General features: G+C 48.8%; 1 protein-coding gene and 1 long non-coding RNA gene across 2 annotated transcripts in view; one reads left to right on the plus strand and one right to left on the minus strand.

Annotated features, from left to right (window-relative positions):
* ALK (ALK receptor tyrosine kinase) overlaps window positions 1–20,347 on the minus strand; it is a 725,024-nt gene that overhangs the window by 125,109 nt on the left and 579,568 nt on the right. The window contains exons 6-8 of the mRNA XM_037813067.1: window positions 16,165–16,296; window positions 8,782–8,913; window positions 7,612–7,712 (exon numbers count right to left, since the gene is read on the minus strand). Coding sequence (XP_037668995.1) covers window positions 7,612–7,712; window positions 8,782–8,913; window positions 16,165–16,296 — 365 coding nt within the window. The remainder of the gene's footprint in view (window positions 1–7,611; window positions 7,713–8,781; window positions 8,914–16,164; window positions 16,297–20,347) is intronic.
* On the plus strand, window positions 2,455–4,146 carry LOC119516679. Its single transcript, XR_005213348.1, has 3 exons — window positions 2,455–2,480; window positions 3,414–3,549; window positions 3,678–4,146. It is a non-coding gene; the product is annotated as an uncharacterized LOC119516679 (long non-coding RNA).

Raw genomic sequence — 20,347 nt, forward strand, 5'->3', positions numbered from 1 at the left:
GGTAGCTCCCCCATCCCTGCTATGGCCACCCAGGGCAGAGCAGAGGTCAGATTCTCCAGACTTAGGCTCCCTGGACAGGGCAGGCCACAGCCTTTGAACTTAGAATCATCATAAAAGTCAGATTATACTAGTAACAGCAGCAGAGTAGCAGAAACCAATGACCCATGCAATGAGCATCTACCATGTGCTTGGAAGCAGGCTGTGAACTGTTGACACCCATCTCACTTGTTTCTTTGGGGAGAGGATGTGGAAGCTGAGAGGAGTGAGATGGTTTGCCCATTTGCCCAGCTAAAGAGTGGTGGGATCCCACCAAGGTCTACGGGATTCCAAGTCCCTGCTCTTCCCACTACCCCACGCTGCCTCAATGACGGCCCTTTGGTCTTGGCCCCACACAGCCAGCTGAATTCCTCTGGACACAGTAGATGTCATGGCTGTTGGACCAGGGCAGGGCCCTGGGCAGGAGGGAGGCAGCTCCCTGGAGTCAACAAGCTGCCCCAGCTGGCTTTAGGATCCCCATGGGAGCCAGGGGACACTGTGCTTCCTGCTTTACATCCTTCTATCATGACAGAAGTGTCTATCTTGGAGTCTTTGCCTTTGTTCCTGGAAAGTCCCCAGAGGTGGAAAAGGAGGGGTGCAGAGAACAGAGAGTGGAGAACAATCCCTGGTGCACCCAGCTGGCTCAATGCTCCATATAGGCAAGCCCAAAACTGGGAGCCATCCGAAGGTGAGCTGGATGTCCTACTGAGGCAGGGAGCTCTCTGTCCCTGCAGGGGATGATGTACAGCCGAGTCAAGCATCACACGAGAACAGGATTGGATATCCCTGGGAGTGCTGTGTGATGGGTGTCTTGGTTCCCAAAATACCTGTCCAAAGGAGTGCAGGCTTGGCGGGAAGGGAGATAGAGGTGATGGAGACCCTCAGCCTTGGCACTGGTTCCTAACTACAAAGTGTTTGTGCAGTATCTCCTGGCCGCAGGAGGGCAGAGGCTGGTCCTGGGCAGGAGAACGGGTGAGCAGGGAGGGGGGATTTTCCTTTTCCCCAAATGGACACATGTTCTTCTCTGCAGAGGGTAGAATGGACCCAGGCAATGACAACCTTATTAGGGTCAAAATCATGAGGCCTCTTGGAATAGCTTCTCCTTCCTGATTTGCTAAAATAAATGAGCCCACATGGGGCTAAGACAAGGGCACACATGAGGAATGAGTAACATTTGAGTTGCAGCAGGACCAAAAGCCCCACAGGGGAGCAGCCGTGTCTCTCTGGTTGCTCAGGAATTAGGGCCAGTGACTGGTTCCCACCTGAGGAGAGCCTAACTGGATAAGGAGGTTCTTACAAAATGGGGCAGCATTTCCTTTCTGCCTCCAGAGTTAGAGGAGAGCGAGGCCAGTCCACAGTCCAAGCCTGAGACAGGGGCTGGTCCTGGGGCTGCTGTCGCCATCGGGGCTCATGTGGGAAAGCCTCACATGCCCCCTCACAGGAAGACATGAGGCTGAGGGCCACGGGGGTCTAAGTTTGATCTTAATGTTGTATCAACCGGCCATGGATCTTTGTGTAAATGTCTTTCCTCCCCTGCAAGATGGGCTGCTTCTGTTTCCTTGGCAACCCTGCCTGCACCCCAACCGGAACACAGTCCTGGAAGCCCCGACAACGAGGATCTGCACAGTAGATGTGAGCTGAATTGGACATCCTGGTCCACGTCTTTTGGCTCCCACCTTGGTGAGGTTTGGTGGGGGCTGAGAAAGGAAGAGACCACCTGCTTTTGTTTTTTCTGCTCTACCTTAAGACATTTATAATAACTGTTACTGTCATCGTCCTTTTCTTGTCTTTCCATGGGAGATTTTGCCATTGGATTTAGTAAGTTTTAAAATACAGTTGTCAGAACTTTTTCCCATGTTCAATGTCTTATTTGTCTGCTAACTGGGAGGAAGAGAGGGCAAGCTTGAATCAGCCCCATCAGCACAGCCAGGGCTCTTACTTATTTTTGCTTCTGAGTCACACTGAGATGCTAGAGAAATCCCCACCAGCCAAATCCCTGGGAAAGGATGAGCCCTGTTTCCAGAAATGATCACCAAGGGAACAAAGAGCTAACTCATGGAAGGGTTCCTCAGCCTCTAGCCTTGGGGTCTGGCCCACCGCAGGGGGCCTCCTTGTCAGGGGTGCGGAGGGCGAGTCCAGATGCCGGCTCCTCCTCCACGTGTCTCAGGGCCACATTTGCCAGCTTTAAAGGCGCAGAGAGAAGAGCCTTGCAGACATGGAGGTGTCCAGCCGGGCTGCCTTCTGTCCCAAGGCTCAGCAGCCCCAACTGCTAATCAAAGTCAGCTCTTTATCACCAGTGCTGACGTCAGTGGCAGCAAGGTCCTGGCTGCATTCCAGGATCCCTGCATGTGCGCACGCGCGCGTGTGCGTGTGCGTGTGTGTGTGTGTGCGCGCGTGCACGCGTGTGTGCTGGGATTGGGGAGAGGCAGCTGCAGCTCCACAAGGTAAGGAAACCAGCAGTCACGGGGAGCTGGCCTGCCTGGGTATTGCTACAAAATTGGGTAGGTCACACTCCACTTCCCGGGGCCCTTTCATTCCTGCAGTAGGTAGAAGGAAAAATGCTTCCATGTTTGGGAAGGGGAAAGAAAATGAGGGAAGCCCACTATTTTCTGGGCCATGTCTGTCTTGTTTAAATTATTCTAGTCACAGGCAGGCTATTCAAATAACACAGAATTTCAAACCACACAGGGCTTGTTGAAACATTCAGACAGAGGGAGGGCGGGAGATGGGCCCTTGCCACTCTCCTGTCCCCTTTATTACCAGCAGCTGCCATGCCAGACACATCCCTGAGTGTCTCAAAGCCAAAGCGGACGCCGGCAGGCCTGACAGCAAACGAACACGTGAAAGCCACCGCAAGCCCCCCTCCCTGATGGCAGCTCTAATTATTTGAACTGCAGCTCAGCAAAGTGAAAATTAAATAAAATCAGAATATATTGTAAATATCTCCCCAATTTCCTGCAGAGAAGAGCTTTGGGGAAGGGGTTAGAGGGAGCGGGGTACAAAAAGAAAATAACTCTCTCTCTCGTCTGTGGCTGGGCTAGGCAGAGGTCTTTAAATATTCATGCCCCGTGTGCAGCGGAGCAGAGTGTGAGAGGAGGCCCTGCTGACAGCCGCGGGGAGGCAGGAGGCAGGAGGCGGGAGGCAGGGGTGGAGGCTGCGGGCATCTGGGGCAGAGGCCAGAACTGTGTGTGGGGAGAGTGCTCTGGAGGCCGGGCTGGCCCACAGGTGCCCTGGCTATGTCTCCAGCGTTAATGGGATCTGACCTGCTCACCTGAACTCCGAGGGACGTTCTCCCAGGCCTTCTGTCTCCTCTGTGTCTGCCTCCCCCATCGCATCATTTCTAACTCATTCTCTAACTCATCTTTCTAAAATGCAAGCTATATTGGGCCACTGGTGGTCACAGCTACTGAGGAAAACTCTCTGCAAGGGCTCAGGATGAATTCTGGTAAACATTGTCAAATACATCTTATGGCCAATAACTCTGAAGTTTCAATGTGCTGCCAAGTCACCAAGGTGAGTGTTTGAAAATACAGATCCCCTGGCCCCACCCAGTGATGTCAGGCAGGAGGGCTGGAGTAGAGCCCAAGAATCTGCATTTATTACATTCTCTGGGTGACTGTAATTGGTTGGCTCTTTTCTAGATTTCTGAGGAAATTCATCTAAGAAGACATCAGGCTCCTTTGGGAATCCACTGATGACTGTGGGGTGTCTTGAAGGAGCATTTTGAGATATTCTGCAATTACCTTAACTCCCATGGAGGTCTCATGCACCAGAAATGGTCTGGGCCTAGAGAAGATGCTCTGTGGTGGGCTGGGGGCTGTTGGGTGTCAGCCTGGAGCTCGGCTTGGCCAGCCGCCCACCCCTGTGGGTGTGACCCTCACCAGGGACCTCGACCCTAAGCCCTATCTAGTGTCACCCTTCCTGTACTTGGGCCCCACAGCCAACGGAGACCCCTGTAGGGCTTGTGGGGTTCAACAGCCCTGATGTAACTGCACAGTGATGCAATGTCCCATTTCCCTGCCACTGGAGTCCAGTAGACCTGGGAGAAGGAAATCGATTCCCTGCCTTCCGCATTCAGAATTCAAAAATAAAATAAAATAAATGGTGGGGCTTAACAGACCTTAAAATACATTTCCCTATTTTGGTTATTTATTTCTCCCCCAACATTGGAAATTAAAAAACCCAGCAGTATTAGATGGATGGCCTGAGAGCCTGAACGTGAAACAACCGCGAGCTGAGGATGAGCTGTGCTCGCTGCCTTCCTTTCAAGAGGCCTGCTGGGCCAGGGGCTAGAAGACGGCAGGAAGCAGCAGAAATAGCCCAGAGCAAATGTGACTGGAGGAAAAAAAGAAAACGTGCCGATAAAACAAAACACTTGTTTAAGCTATTGATCAGCTCAAAGGCTATTAGAGAAATGATGAAGTATTAGAAAAATAGAAAATTTTACCTTGACATCTCTTTTTCTGAAGTTAGGCTCATATTAAATCATGTGAAAAGTAAATTTACAGATCAAATGATTTTAAGATTCACCTGCCCCGCAGGGGGGCCACCCATCTCTCCTCATTTGTATTTCCTCTAGGAAGCCTTCCTTTCAGGCACCTGCCCCCCGAGGCCCCGGAGTGTATCAGGGATGGCTGGGCATCAGAGAGCACAGCTCCTCAGATACAGCTGGACTTTTTTTTTTTTTTTTTTTAATCTTCATTTTATTGAGATATATTCACATACCACGCAGTCATACAAAACAAATCGTACTTTCGATTGTTTACAGTACCATTACATAGATGTACATTCATCACCTAAATCAATCCCTGACACCTTCATTAGCACACACACACAAATAACAAGAATAATAATTAGAGTGAAAAAGAGCAATTGAAGTAAAAAAGAACACTGGGTACCTTTGTCTGTTTGTTTCCTTCCCCTATTTTTCTACTCATCCATCCATAAACTAGACAAAGTGGAGTGTGGTCCTTATGGCTTTCCCAATCCCACTGTCACCCCTCATAAGCTACATTTTTATACAACTGTCTTCGAGATTCATGGGTTCTGGGTTGTAGTTTGATAGTTTCAGGTATCCACCACCAGCTACCCCAATTCTTTAGAACCTAAAAAGGGTTGTCTAAAGTGTGCGTAAGAGTGCCCACCAGAATGACCTCTCGGCTCCTTTTGGAATCTCTCTGCCACTGAAGCTTATTTCATTTCCTTTCACATCCCCCTTTTGGTCAAGAAGATGTTCTCCGTCCCACGATGCCAGGTCTACATTCCTCCCCGGGAGTCATATTCCATGTTGCCAGGGAGATTCACTCCCCTGGGTGTCTGATCCCACGTAGGGGGGAGGGCACTGATTTCACCTTTCAAGTTGGCTTAGGTAGAGAGAGAGGGCCACATCTGAGCAACAAAGAGGCATTCGGGAGGAGGCTCTTAGGCACAACCATAGGGAGGCCTAGCCTCTCCTTTGCAGCAACCGTCTTCCCAAGGGTAAAACCTATGGTAGAGGGCTCAACCCATCAAACCACCAGTCCCCTATGTCTGTGGTCATGTTAGCAACCATGGAGGTGGGGTAGGCGAATACCCCTGCATTCTCCACAGGCTCCTCAAGGGGGCACTACATCTTTTTTTCCTTGTTTTTCTTTTTTTTTTTTTTTAACTTTCCCTTCTTTTTTAAATCAACTGTATGAAAAAAAAAGTTAAAAAGAAAACAAACATACAATAAAAGAACATTTCAAAGAGACCATAACAAGGGAGTAAGAAAAAGACAACTAACCTAAGATAACTGCTCAACTTCCAACATGTTCCTACTTTACCCCAAGACAGTTACATAATATAGCAACATTTCTGTGAACTTGTTCCTACTATATTCATCAGAAATTAACAGACCATAGTCATTCCTGGGCATCCCCAGAACGTTAAATAGCTTATCTGTTCTTCTTGGATTATTGTTCCCCCTTCCTTAATTGCTCTCTATTGCTAGTTCCCCTACATTCTACATTATAAACCATTTGTTTTACATTTTTCAAAGTTCACATTAGTGGTAACAGCTGGACTTAATGAAGCTATTTCTTTGTACCTGCACCTCTTCCAAAAGATTTAAGGTGGAACACAAGGATACATAAAATCTAGTAAGATGACAGAAGCCACAAGAGGGTGAGAAGGATGGGGCAAATGGCGAGTAATCAGATCAAGTCAGAAGGGAGCCCGAAGTCCTATTTGCTTACTAAGGGCGATCTCAGATGTAATTTAACCATTCCTCAGATTTAAGCAAAAGATCATTTATTCATATTTCCCAGTCTTACTTGTTTTAAGTCTGTGAATCTTTCTTTTTTATCCATAAAAAAATCTGGAGGGCTTGAATTTGCCTGCGCCTCTTAGCAGGGGGAAAGCTCTCCAAAGCGCCACCTCCCTCAAGTTTCGAGCAGCCAAAGGAAGGGAAGAGACTATTCCATTTGACAATGTCCACAACTTGAAAGGAAACCAACTGTGCAGAGGTGGCCCAGCAATTCCTGAAACTAAGCCAGAAAGGAAATTTCTCCTGCGAGTTTCCAAAAGGAGGGGACTGGCCAAACGTAAACTCTGAGTTGGCTTTCTACCGCGTGTAGGATGTAGGTGGGGACGCCACGGGGAAAGCAGGGAGCCTCAGGCACACCCTGCTCTCAAGAGCTTAGTTTCTTGGTCACTTCACTTCCTCCGCTCCTGTTCTCCTTCTGAATGTTCAAGTGACTATGGATTGAGGCCTGCTGGGTGCCGGGCACTGTTAGTTTGCTAAGAGGTGCCATGTCTGGGTTATTACATCGTCTAAATAACAACAGTGGCCAACCATGGCAGTGCTTGCTTTGTGCCGGACACCATATATTGACCTACTTAATCCTCGCCCCTTTGGGTAGGTGCCATTGTCGTCTCCACTTTGCGGGTGAGGAAACTGGGGACCTGGGGGTGGTTAATTAACTGCCCGAACAAACTGCACACTAGTCAGTGGTAGGACATAGCTTTGGACCCAGGTAGTTTGACTCCACCATTCATGAGCTTAACCACTATGTCATGTTGGAGCCTAAGCACATATTTTGGCCCCTAGAAAGTATGACTTTCTGTTAAGGAATGTGGCACCTGTTGCTCAGTCCTCACCCAAAAGGGATAAAGCCACAGCTACCATTTGGGTAAGTAGCTTTCATCACCGTATGCCATCGATATCAGTGAAATTTAGGCAAATCAAGTTTGTGATGCTTTATCATATTTGAAATGTATTACGAGAGCTTGCTATTTTTAAAAGGAAGTTCTGTAGAAAGTCTTTTGCAAGTCCCTGTTACCCTCCCCGTTAGGTTTTGGGAAATATTTTCTGGGTGTGCTTAAATTAAAGTCCTCCTGTAAACAATGCAGTGCAGCTGATGTACATCATAGTGGGGCTTCACCATGGTGATGGATGTTCTCTGCAGAGAGGGACCTCCCATCCTGCCCTACCCCGAGGAGAACAAGCAGCCCCAACATCCAGGCTACTGTCTTCATCTTTTTTGGGTTCATCTAGAAGTAACCAAGGTGAAGGTTGGGAAGAGAAGTAAGACAATCAAAGGAACTGAGACTTGCCTCACATGGAGAGTTCTTCATTGGTGCTGGAAACGTGGCGCTGGTCAGTGTAGCACTTTCAGAAGTGGGGGCATCAGTGGTGCTGAGCCACAGGGCATGGCCTGGGGGAGAGAGGATAAAAGTCAAGAATGTGCCATCACCATGAACTGAAGAGCCCAAGGGTGCCACAAGAAAAGTGTAGAGTTAATGGATGTTATGGGTCCCACTGAGCCTAGGAACTATTTTGAGGACACTTGTTTCGACTGCCTAAAATGGCTGAGTCAGCCAAATTGTCACCATCAAGGAACCTGGCTCATGCAAGGGCCTTCCTTCCAAACTTCCTGCAGTGTCCATACTCCTGTCTTCTGCATCTCTGCCAACCCAAGGTCATGAGCATTCAACCATAGCATGCAGGACTCCCCGGGCCCCATCCCCACCCCATATCCAGTCATGCCACCAGTTTGCCCTCCAGTGGTCCCTGTGACCTTCACTCTCCTCTCCTACCTCCTGGGCCCAGGTCATCCTGTGACCTGTGCCCTACCTAGGGAGGCTAATTTCCTTGTTATCTAAGCAGCAATCTGCCTGCAAATCTGTGAGAACACAAGCCCCGAACCCCATTTGCATGGAAAGCACATCTGTAAGCCTCCAGGAACTGTGTAGCATTTTGTGGGTGGTGAGTTCTATGGAGATGGATGCCAGTGCAAGCACGCAACCTTTTAGGCATCTCACAGAACCACTTTAGTCATTCATTTCTACCTCTCTCCATCTCTCAGTAAAGTCTGTGATTGAGTAACTACCCAAGTGACAAACTCGTGTGGGTCCAGAGTGGAGAAACCAGGACAGACCTGAGATCTTGGAAAGCATGTCAACTATCCTTGAGAAAGATTCACAGAGCTTGGGATTTGTCACTGGGGAGAGAAAAGACCATGTGCAGGTGGGTGGGTCCTGATTGTTTTCTTCAAGTAAAAAAAGGTGACATCTACCTTGGCTCCAGATTGGATCATTCTTAAGCCCAAGAAGCCTGAAGAGGGAACTGTGTGTGAACACCGCAGGGAAAGCTTTGGGCAGGTACTTAAGCTTGCCCTGTAGGGTTGGGTGGGGGCTAGCTACTCTGGAGTGGGGCCCTGCATCTCATTTATCCAGGTGGGCACCAAGATGGGCACAGGGGGGAAGGGAAGGGAGGGGCTGTACCTTGGTGGTCCTGGAACCGTCCATCCTTTAAGGTGCTGACCTGCCACTGGGGTGTGTGGGTCGAGAGTGTATCTTGGGTCCAGCCGCAGAAGCCATCTTCGAAGTTGCAGTAAAAACCAGCAGGGAGTTTACCTGCAGGGAGAGCACAGGGGGCACAGTCATTCCCAAGACTGCCAAAGGTAAAATATACCAACATCAGGCAAAACTAGTGGGTATAACCAAATTATCCTCATTGGGAAAAGCCCCCCAGCAGAACCTTGATGTATAATGATACTGATCACAATGAAAAGAAGCCTCCAGTCCTTTACTTGTGCGTATGCTGGTTTACTACCTATACATTATTTTCAGATAGATTATTGTATCTGATTTGATCTTCAGAAAAAAAGAATAGTAACCCTACAGCCTGGAATTGTTAACCCAGTTTTATATGGTGAAGCAGAGGCTCAGAAATATTAAGCAAAGCTACCAAAGTCATATAGCTAGCAGATAACCCAGTTGGGGCTTGAACCAGATCTTCTAGATTCCAAACCCAGTGCGCTTTATACTGATATACCATGAATGTGAGTCCCAGGAGAGGCCGATGTAGGACTTGTTAGACTACATTTCTAATGGTCGAGACAATGACAAGAAATGGTGGTGGTGGTGGTGGTGGTAGCTGGGGAGTGGCTTGGGTCCTTCACATCACCCCTGTCCACAGAGACATACATGGTTCAAAACTTCCCATTTGCTCCCCTTCATCTCCCAAATCCCATGTAGTTAAGTAGAGTCACATGACTAGTTCTGGCCAAAGAAATGTGAGTGCATGTGATGTGTGTCTCCTCTGGATGGAGGCCATGAAGAGCCGTTGTATAGTTCTTCAGTCTCTCTCTTTTCCTGGCCTTAGTGGTCAAGGAGAGTGCTTTTTCCTGAGGGTGCTGCTACATGGGGGAGCTTCTGCCAGCCTGGGTCCCTCTCGCTCCCAGTCCTCCCTGGACAGGTACAGTTTGCCACCAAGATTCTGAGATTGTTTATTACTGCAGCATAACCGAGCCTATCCTGACCAAACAATCCCCAGGCCCTGTGGTCTCTTTGTATCAACGACTGGCTCAGCATTATGGATCCCGTAATACTTTTCTCTATACCAGACTGATCTCAGGTCCCATTTAAGAGGCTGCAATCAATTTTAGAGACCATTTGTCTCCTAAGTGGCCCCAGAAGGAGGAGGAAAGAAGAAGAGGGTTAAAGAGAGCTCACTTTATCTGGCTTCCTCTGAAAGTGGCTCCAGGGAAGGCTCTCAACTTTGAGGAGCTAGTGGGCCATTTCAGGCTGCTCTGATAGTACCCCCAACAACTCCAGGCCAAGCTAGGAGCTGTGGAAAAGCAGAAGGGCTCTGTCTCTGTGTTGGAGGAAAGGTGCTTTCTCACGGAGACCTACCACTCTCCATGTCCTTCATCTCTTTCAGTGTTCTTGGCAGCAGCAGGCTGAAAAAGAGGGCCCTAACACTTCCTGGCTGTGATAGCACCTTAGTGAATTATTACTCATTTCCCCCTGATTCTCAGTGCATTTCACACAGAGGCAGAATTATAAATTAAAACAGGCTGTCACTGACTTTGAGCATCTCTTCCCATTTATACCCCCCTGAAGAAATCATTTCTCCCCCAAGTCCCGCATGTTCCTCTGATTAAAAATCCAAAAGCAAGGAGAGCTTTCTGTTTTATTTTTTATTTCTCCCTCCAGGGACCCCAAATCCACTTCCTCTTGCAGAAACTAACTGGTTCCTGGAAATGTCCTTCTGTTAAGTGTCCTTCACAAGCTGAGCGTTCCACCAGGAGCCTGATGGAAGGCTCTGCAGGCAATGGGCTCCTGGTGGAAGGAGGAGGCTGGGTTGAGCTAGGTCCTGATGGCCTGTCACTCCCTTCTTACCCTTTTAGGAGGAGGAGGTAAGAACTTAGCCTGACTTACGGGCATTGGTACCCAACAGCACCTTACTGCTTCCCGGCTGTTGGACCTCAGAGAAGTCACTTCATTCCCCACAGCCTCAGGTTCCTCATCTGTAAAATGGGGCAATAGTAGTACCCATGTCACAGGGCAGTTTTGAGGATAACATAAGGGACAGAGTGTGGAAATGTTTAGAAAGAGCTGCACAAATGTGAAGTGGTGGGATATTAATTATCATCCACACCTGGATCGGAGGAGCTCATCAGCCTATGGACCAAAACAGCAAAATCTTCCATGGACAGCAGAGACAGGTCCCTCAGCTGCCCCTTTCTCACTAGGAAATGCATCACGGGTGGCAGCTCTGCCCATGCCTTCTGCTGGGGCAGGACTGAGGGAAGCCATTGGCATTCTCCACCTTCTGGAAGCCCATCCTTGCTCTCGCTTAGCATAGGACCCAGGCTAAGCTGGGATGAGAAGCCCTATTTCTCTTTGGCTGATGGAAAAAAAGGAGAGGAGGCAGGCAAAATAGCTAGACAGGTCAACCAGTAATTTATGTGGCAATTAAAACCTTTAAGGGAGGGAGGGAGTGCTGAGAGGATTTTTACTATGATAAGCACATCAGGGCAGTTTGCTCAGCAAGAAGCCATTCCTGAGGAAGCTGGTGGGGTGAGGTGGGGGCAGACCAAAGACTGTTCGTGGATTAGGTCGGGTTTGAGAAATAGCTGATAAAGGCCAATTGCCGAGTGAGAGGTTGGCTTACAGATTTGGGTCTAATGGTGTCTTCTCATCTTTGGATCTTCCCTCTCTCCTCTCTTTCACCCCTATGCACCTACTCTGTGCTTGGCACATTGTAAGGCCTGAATTCTTATTTACTGAATGAAACTGAAGTGGGTTCAATCCTCTAACCCCTTGAACTCAAAGTGTGGTCTAGAGATGAGCAGTATCCCCATCACCTACAAAACTGTTAGAAGGGGAGAACCTCAGGCCCCACCCCAGACATACTAAAGAAGATTTTGCATTTTAAACAAGTTATCCAGGTGATTTCTACGCATCTTAAATATTTTGAAGATATGTTTTAACCAACCCAATTCTTGGATGGCAGCCAGTTTTTTCATTGGTGAGATGGCCAAATAGGGCTGTGTGTCGGTCAATCAATTGTACAACATTTGGCAATTATGATGCCTGATTCCGCTCTAAGAGAGACAAATCGGTAGAGCTGAAGAGATGTGACCTCAGCAGCAGCGGCAGGAGCTGCCAAGTATAAACTCTAGGCCAAATGACACTACTTTTCCTTCCTGTGTGACAACTCCGTTAACATTTTTGATAAATATGTGTTATACATTCCCTTGAAAATATAGAGTCGTGGGGAAAAAGCTAGAAGAAATACATCAAAATTTTATGGTTATCTCTAAATGTCTGAGAGGTAGGATTATGGGTGATAGTTATTTTCTCCTGTGCACTTTCCTAGATTTTCCAAATATTTCACAACAAGCATGGTTTATTTTACAATAAAAAAAACAAACTTTGTAAAAACTGTTTTCACCTGGCAGGAAGGGTATCCCCACCATACGGACAAGATTATGGCATCCCTGGAGGGGCAGGGATCTGCCTGTGTTATCCAGTGAGTCAGTAGCTCATCCAGGGAATGAAATGGGGACACTTGGGTCCTTTCTGGGAAGCCACATTCCATTGAGGCCATTGCTCAGGGCACATCAAGGAATCTAGAAGACACACTTCGATGGACTACAGCATCCTGGGGTGCCTCCCTCGGTTTGACTGTTGAATTGGTGTGCTGGAGAGGGCATGGAGGATGGTGTGTGGGTTTGGAGGAGGGGGTATGAATGGACAGATGGGTGTCATGCTTGGATGGAGGAGGGCAAGGGCAATGTGGCCTCCATCTTGGGCTTACCACTCATCCCGGCCAGTTTCTAGATTTGGTAAGGACTGAAAAAGATCCATAAGGGTGGGTCAGGGTTGAGTCTGATAATCTGAATGCGGCCCCAGAGTATGTGAGGAGCTCCCTCTGGGGAAGGTGTGGGGAGGTGAGGCCAGGTCTTCTGGTAGAATGAGCTGGTGGATGCAACCTATTCTTTCCCTCCAAATACCTGGCCCAAGATTAATGACCCTTATGGGGTCAATAGAGCTTGGTGAGACCACCTACTCAGAGAAAATGTTCTAGCAGGTTCCAGACCACCTGTGTGATCAAGGGCATTTCATGAACATCAGCATATAAGCAGGTGCCGTATTCCAACTCATATTACAGAAGGGGAAACTGAGCCCCAGAGAGGGTAGAGGCAAATGACCTGAGGTCCCCAAGAAAGGTGGTGGCAGAGCCCTGGATCTTCCCTGACTTTTCTTGGCCCCACCTTCCTGGGTGGATACACAGCTAGGTTTTGAGTTTAGCACAACCAAACATTGGAAACTCATAAAACAAATGAGTTTGGCTTGCAGTGGTTCCGAGTTGTGGGCTTTGGAGTCAGACTGCGCCTGAATCACTGCCTACCCACTGGCTAACAGTTTGATCAGGGACAATCACTCACACTCTCTGAGCTTCAGGTTCCTCAGCTGTAAGATGGAAGATGGATATAATAGCACCAGCAGGATTGTGGTGAGGATTCAACAAGTTAACATATGAAAAATGTTTAGAGCAGCTCCTGGCACACAGTAAATGCTCAATGAATGTTAGCTATTGTTGTCAGCTTAATGGGGATGCTTTCCAAAATCAGCATCAATGTGAAAAGGAAAACAGCAAAAATGCCAGAAAGAATGGGGCATGTGAATAAGGAAAAGGGTATTTGCCAAGAGTTCTGCCAAGATCAGAGTGACAAAAAGATCAGAACGATTCTCCTGAATTGAACTTCCCCTCCTGGCAACCAATTTCTGTAGCAAAGAACTTGGTGGGTGTTCTCCGGGGCCGAGCTATATTCTAACAGAGCAGCTTTTCAAGTGTGACTGAAAAGACCTCTGGACCCCAGATGCCTGCCCTTGGTGCTGGAGCTGGCTGCCCTTGAACTTGGAGCTGGCCCTGGAATCCTGCTAATGGCAAGCTCTGGAAAGGTGGGGAAATGCCCAGAGCCCACAGTAGTGGGCTGGATCCCACGGGCTCAGTGCTCTAATCACATTTCTGTTTTCGACATGCTGTGTGACCCCAAACAAATCCATGACCTCCTCTGGGTCTTTGTTTGCCCGACTGTAAACCAGGGCCTTGGCTTGCCTGACCTGTGTCCCACTGGGAACTGGCTCCCAAGAAACTTTTAAAAGGCAAAAGCAAAATCACACAGTGCAGAGGCACTGCTGGAAATACTGCAGAGACAAGTAACTAGAGAGACAGCCACGCAGTGTGGGCTTCACTGGGGCAAGTGCTGTGGAAGGGCCAGAAGCAGAGCTGTGCGGGAGTAGCAATGTGCTGCCTGCAGCTCTCTCCAGAGAGTTTTATCTAAACACACATGACAATTGCATGATAACTGGACAGCCCACTCAGAAGTTTTGTAAAAAAATGAAGTTTTCAAAACTGAAAAATAGATTTTATTGTTTCATTGAAAAGAGAATAAATAAAACCTTTTTTTCCCCCACAGGGTGTCCAGATGACTTGGGGGACATTGTTAACTTCTTTAAACACTATTTTGCAAAAATTCTGCTCAGTCAATAGCACCTCAGGTCCTTGCACAGGCGAGGCGCTTGCCCCTGCAGCTGTGCTCCCCGGATCCCAGGCCCACCTTGGCCACATCTGTTTCCAGCTGAGGCTCAGCTGTGTCACTCCTGCCTCCTGCGTTGGATTCTCAGCTCTTTGAGGGCAGAGGCTGTGTTATTCGTCTTTGCTCCAGGACCTATCCCATTTTCTAGTTTACCTCATAGGTATTCTGTGTTTGTGGTTTCCCTGGGGAAAAAGTAAAGAACTAGCGAGGCAGCTGCTAAGACCTCTGAGTTTGAGAGGTGTGAGCACTGGACTGGGGTCCAACTCTTCCTAACTGCCAGTGGAGCTACGGGCAATTCGTTTTCTTCTATGGAGCCCCAGTTTCTCAACTCAGTCATTCATTTAAATCAACAGAGAGTCTGTAAGTGCCCATGCTGGGCCAGGAACCCTGAGAGACATTGGTATGGGGAGAATAACTAGATGATAAGCTGCCCACAGAGGAGAGAGACATGGAAACAACCTCCAAAAAAAAAAAATGGATGCATACCAACTAGGATGGCTAAAACAAAAAAGAGACAGATAATAACAAGGGTTAGTGAAGATGTGGAGAAAATGGAGTGCTCATACAATGCTGGTGAGAATGTAAAATGTTACAGCCACTTTGGAAAACAGTCTGGCATTTCCTCAAATGGTTAAACATAGCTACCATATGACCCAGCAATTCTGCTCATAGGTATCTACTCAGGAGAAATGAAAACATAGGTCTACATAGAAACCTGTACACGAATGTTCATAACAACATAATTCACAATAGCTGAAAAGTGGAAACGACACAAATGCCTATCAACTGACGAATGGATAGACAAAATGTGGTATAGCTATAAATGACATGTTATTTGGCAATCAAAAGGAATAAAGTACTGATACATACGACAACATGGGTGAACCTTGAAAAGTCAGTCACAAAAGGCCACATATTGTATGATTCCATTTATGTGAGATGTGCAGAATAGATAAATCTATAGAGAAAGTAGATTAGTGGTTCCAGGGGATTGGTGGGAGGTGGGTGGTGGAGGGAAATGGGGTGGCCTTTCTTTTGGGAGTGATAAAAATGTTCTAAAACTAGATGGAGTTGATGGTTGCACAGCCACGTGAGTACTCTGACTTTGAAAGGGTGGCTTGTATGGCACGTGGATTGCATCTCAGTAAAGCTGTTGGGAGAACTTCATGAGGTCATGATGGGTGGACACATTGCGTTGAGGGTGGTGGGTCTCGGGCAGGAAGAACCACCTCCACTCATGAGGGTGGTCAGGGGAGGCCACTGCAAGAACGGACCCCTGAGGTGAGTCTTAAAGGAGCAGATGTGACTCGAGGAAGGAAAGGACACTTCGGGCAAGGGAGACCTTATGATCAAAGCCACGAGGGCCTGAGAAAGCTGAGAAATGGGTATGGCTGGAGCTGGGGGATGAGGAGGACTGGGGAGTTGTGGGGATAGGTGGGTGCTAGGTCAGGCTTGAAATGGGTGAAGTCTGGGCACAGAAGCCCTCTCATGTCGTGTTACAGAGTTGGGCTTATTCTGCACATGATGAAGCTGAGAGAATAACCCATAAGGTTCCGTTTGCTACTTAACTTATATGACCACGGGCCACGGGGGATTGTGTTGTTTCTAGATCATGAAGCTACATCGTGTGGCTTTTGGAAGCTGCCATGTAAGAGGAGATAAAGCAGACTCCGGAGGTCAGGAGGTTATCTGAGCTTGCAGTGCCTGGGGTGGTGGGGACAGAAGGGGGAGTGGGCTGGGCTGGGCTGGAGGCAACCCCCCATCGACTCACTGCATAGCTGGCCCTCGTCTTCTCCCTGGCTGCAGTCCCGGTGGAAGTCGCAGGCCTGCCCGAGCTGGAGGACCGTCCCGTTCCAGCATGTGAAGGAACTCTGCAAGGCCATCTTGGAGCCCGAGGACGTCCCTAGAGAACACAGAAACACACACTCTGGTCAGTGTGAGTGGCCCCGGCATGGCTGTCCATGGGAAGGCTGCAGGGAGAGCATCATTCCTGCCGCCTTTCACACCCCAAGGCCTCACCGAGACACCCTGTCTTACTCTGACCACACTTCTGGGCCAACACTAGGAGGCTGAGTGGAAGTTGGAGCCCCTAACACCCACCCTCAGCCCTCTTTCCAGCAATGGGGAGGAGCATCCCCGAATGCTCTGGAGCTTTCAAATCCACGGCTTCAGCGTGCCCAGAGGACACCCTCTGGGTGGGGTCTCATCTGCTCATAGGCAGCTCCACCTCAAGGTAGAATTTAGGGGTGCCAAGGGGCACATCTGGTCCAGTGTATCACCCCACATTCTGGACCCCAGATTCCACCACTGGAGTGATTACTGAAAGGATTCTAGAAACTTGCAGCCCTTTCTGCTGGGGAATGTAAACAGCACCGTGGAAAAAGCCCAGGCCCTGGGCCCTGCACCTGGCTCCTCTGTGACCGGCTGTGTGATGCCCAACACGCCCCTCCTGCTGCCCCCAGTCTCTCCTGCATAGGGAGGGATTTTGACCCTACCTCTAAGGTCCATTCCAGTTCTGATATTCTTAAATCACATTATCCAGTGGGTGGAGGGGGATGGGGCAGTTTGACACACTTTGTACGGAACTTATTAGTGGTAATTAGTTTCCTGCATCCAGAACAATTTGTTATGAAAATTAATTCACCCATGACCACTCCCATCTCTGTGGGCCCCAGAAAGCCACAATGCAGGAGGAGAGAGCTGACGGGGCCTGCCCCACTGAACGGGTGACCACGTCTGGGGACCCCCTATTGAGGGCCAGGCTGTGGCTTCTGACTGCACCTCCTGCCACCCAGCTCTTGGCTGGGCAGGTTGGGGGGCATCTGGTCACAGTGGAGAAGGGCTGGCAGGGCCCATCTGGGTCACTAACCCCCACTGCCCAGTCGGCTGCCATGTACCCAGCTTCTTTCCTAGCTCCATCCCCACAACAGCTGGTGCCTGGGCAGCCTTCCACCCCCGGCCCATGCACTCAGTGCTCAGCTGGGGGTGGAGAGGATAAACCAGGGGCCTCTCTGAGCTTCACAGAAAGGGAGGGCTCCTCCAGTCCTGGTTGTGAAATCAGACTCCCCAGGGTCGGACTGGGCCTCCCTGCCCCGAGGGGATGTGGGACTCTCCAGGCTAAGTGAACTTCCATGTCTAAAATTCCAGGGTTTTCAGGCTCTTGGAACTGTTTCTAATAGCATTGAAAACATAATCAAGCCCAGGCTGCTCACTCCTAGAGCTCCGTCTACCTTAGGACATCTAGTGAGGATGCCAGGCAAGCCTTCCTAAGTGGGGAAACTGAGGTCAGAGAAGGTCAGTGACTTGTCAAAGGTTGCACAGCTATATGGGACCTGGAGCCAGCCAGTCCGATTGCAAAGCGGCTCTCTCCAGCTCGGGTTTTCAGGTGACGGCAGAGGGACACACGGCATCCTTAGACAGCCCCCAGCCCACTGGCCATTGTCTTTAAGTGCTGGGCTTGGGAAACACAGGCCCTACTGTGAGGGGTGAGACTTTTCAGGGAATCTGATGGAGCTCTTTAACCTTTTCTTCTAGGTCTTCCGTGATCTGGGTTCCGGAAGTCTCGCCTCCCTGGTCTCTCCCCACCAACGCAGTGCTCCAGGCTCCCTGGGAGAGGCCACCCTGGCCACGTGCTCACCCCATTTTCTGCTGACCACCCAGGTCCAGCTCATGGACACCACCTGTGATGGTCGTCACCCTGTTCCCTCATACTCCATGCTTAGCTGGCATTTGTGACTCTGGGCAGCCAGACTCTAGGACATGGGTATATCTTCCCATTTGCTCCATCAGCCATGTGAGCCTTGGCAAGCTTCCCCAGCCCCAGGCAGTGCTGGCCCCTCAGAGAGTCTACAAAGAGCAAGGGGACTAAGTCACCAACCCCACCAGACTCCCGCCAAAGTCACAGACCAAGTCAGTGACGCCCTGGCCACCTGAAGCCCAGCGACTTTAGATCAACTGCTTACTTCTTTCACTTGTTTTTGTGGCCAGATCTTCACTATTCCCTGGACTAGTCACTTCCACCCCCTTCTTCCACACAGAGAGAAAAATGCCACCCCTGTCTGTCCCTGCGTCTTAGAACAGCCTAAAACAACGCTCGTCCCAAGCCCATTACAGAATTGAAGTGCAGGGACATGCACAAAACAGCCCCCTCCCCACCCTGTTCCAGTTCCAAATATTCTCAGAACAAACACACAGGATTAAAATGTAAAGAGAATGACAGAGAGAGACACTCTGCTCATTTGTAAAGGTAAAATGTCACTTTCATTCTATAGCTGTCATTTTGTGCTCCAACCCTCCACGGTCAGTCATCCCCTTGGATGCCGGGAGGGAACACGCTCCCCACACGCTGGCCCTGGTCCACTGGAAGGGGCCGTCCTCTGGGACAGAGAGGGAGGAAATGCGTCCTCTTCGAAGAGCTGACCACCGAGGTGTGGCCGAGGGTGGCCGCGGACCCGGTCCCAGGAACCAGAGGCCTGGCGAGGACACCGGCGTGCAGCACCAGCCTCCTGGCTGACCCTCGTGACAACAGGACAGGGTGGCCCGGCGAGTTCCACTTGCTGTGGGGAAAGGGGGCGGGCGGAGGGCTGTGGCAGGCGGGGCCCTCCAGCGGGGGCTGCTCCTGGGAGCCAGGACGGGAGTTCAGCTCGGCTGGAGGGCTCGGCCTGCCCTGGGACCCCACTCACGGTGGCCTGACCTTTCAGGACAGAGGCATTTGGGATAATAAAATTTTCTTTCACATTTGTACAGTGATAGCCTCCAAAACATTTTTAAAAATACCTTCTCAAATGGGATCATTAAGTCCAGATAGAAACACCTTATCATTGTTCCCAGCCCTACCCAAGAAAACATAAGCAGAAGCAAAACCTGTAAGGTCCTTCTCCATCGGAGGAGTAAATCTAAGCTTTGTAGAGCTTGACTCACGTGAGATCACATCTCATACCCCTGCTTGTGCTTCTTTCCAAACACATATGCGTTTCACAACCAATTACTTGTCATTCCGTGAATATGTTACAGTTTCTTTCCCTTTCTTTCATTCCAAAAAACGTGTGGCTATTTTCTAAAGTTTGAAACCAGAGTAAAAAGAAACAAAAATAATGCCCAGAATCCCACCATGCAGAGGTAACAATTTTTAACATCTTGATATATTTCTCTCTTGTTTTTCCCCTATGTATTACCCCATATACATGTTTATGTCTATGAAAATTTGCATCCTGCCTTCAAATAATTAAGGTTATAGCATGAGCTTTTCCAAGGGCTTTCAAATTCCCCATAAGAATACTTTCTAATGGCTACAATACTGGGTATCTACCATCAGTTATTTAAACATTTTCTTAAAGCTTTCAGGCCATTTATAATGATACTTTGAAGACTTATCTTTGAGCATAAACCTTTGCCTGCATTTCAATTATTTTCAGAGGATAGATTCCCAGAAGTAGAATTACTGAATCAAAGGATAAAAACATTTTAAAGGCTCTTGATACACATTGCCAAATCGCTTTCTAGAAGTTAATTCAATTTATACTCTCACCAGCTGTGTTCATACACACATGCTCCTCTTACCACATCTTGGTCAACCCTGAGGATTATCGTAATTTTTTTTTTAACTGAAGGTATCTCCCTGCTGTTTTATTTTGTGTTTCTTTGCTAGTTAGTGATGTTGAATATTTTTTCTCACATGCTGCTACCCCCTTCCCCCCATCCTCCCTTTTTTTTTCCTATGGCTTTCAGAGGATTGCCTATTTACTTTTGCCAATTATCTGTTGGGTTCTTCATGTTTTCATATTGAATTGTATTAGGTAATCAATAAGGAGGTTGAATTAGTTTCCTGTGACTGCTGTTAACAAATTACCAAAAACTGGGTGGCTTAAAACAACAGAAATATATCCTTGCACGGTTCTGGAGGCTGGGATTCCGAGACCAAAGTTTGGCAGGGCCAAGCTCCGTCCGAAGGCTCC

Source organism: Choloepus didactylus, chromosome 20, assembly GCF_015220235.1.
Source record: "Choloepus didactylus isolate mChoDid1 chromosome 20, mChoDid1.pri, whole genome shotgun sequence".
NCBI lineage: Eukaryota > Metazoa > Chordata > Mammalia > Pilosa > Megalonychidae > Choloepus > Choloepus didactylus.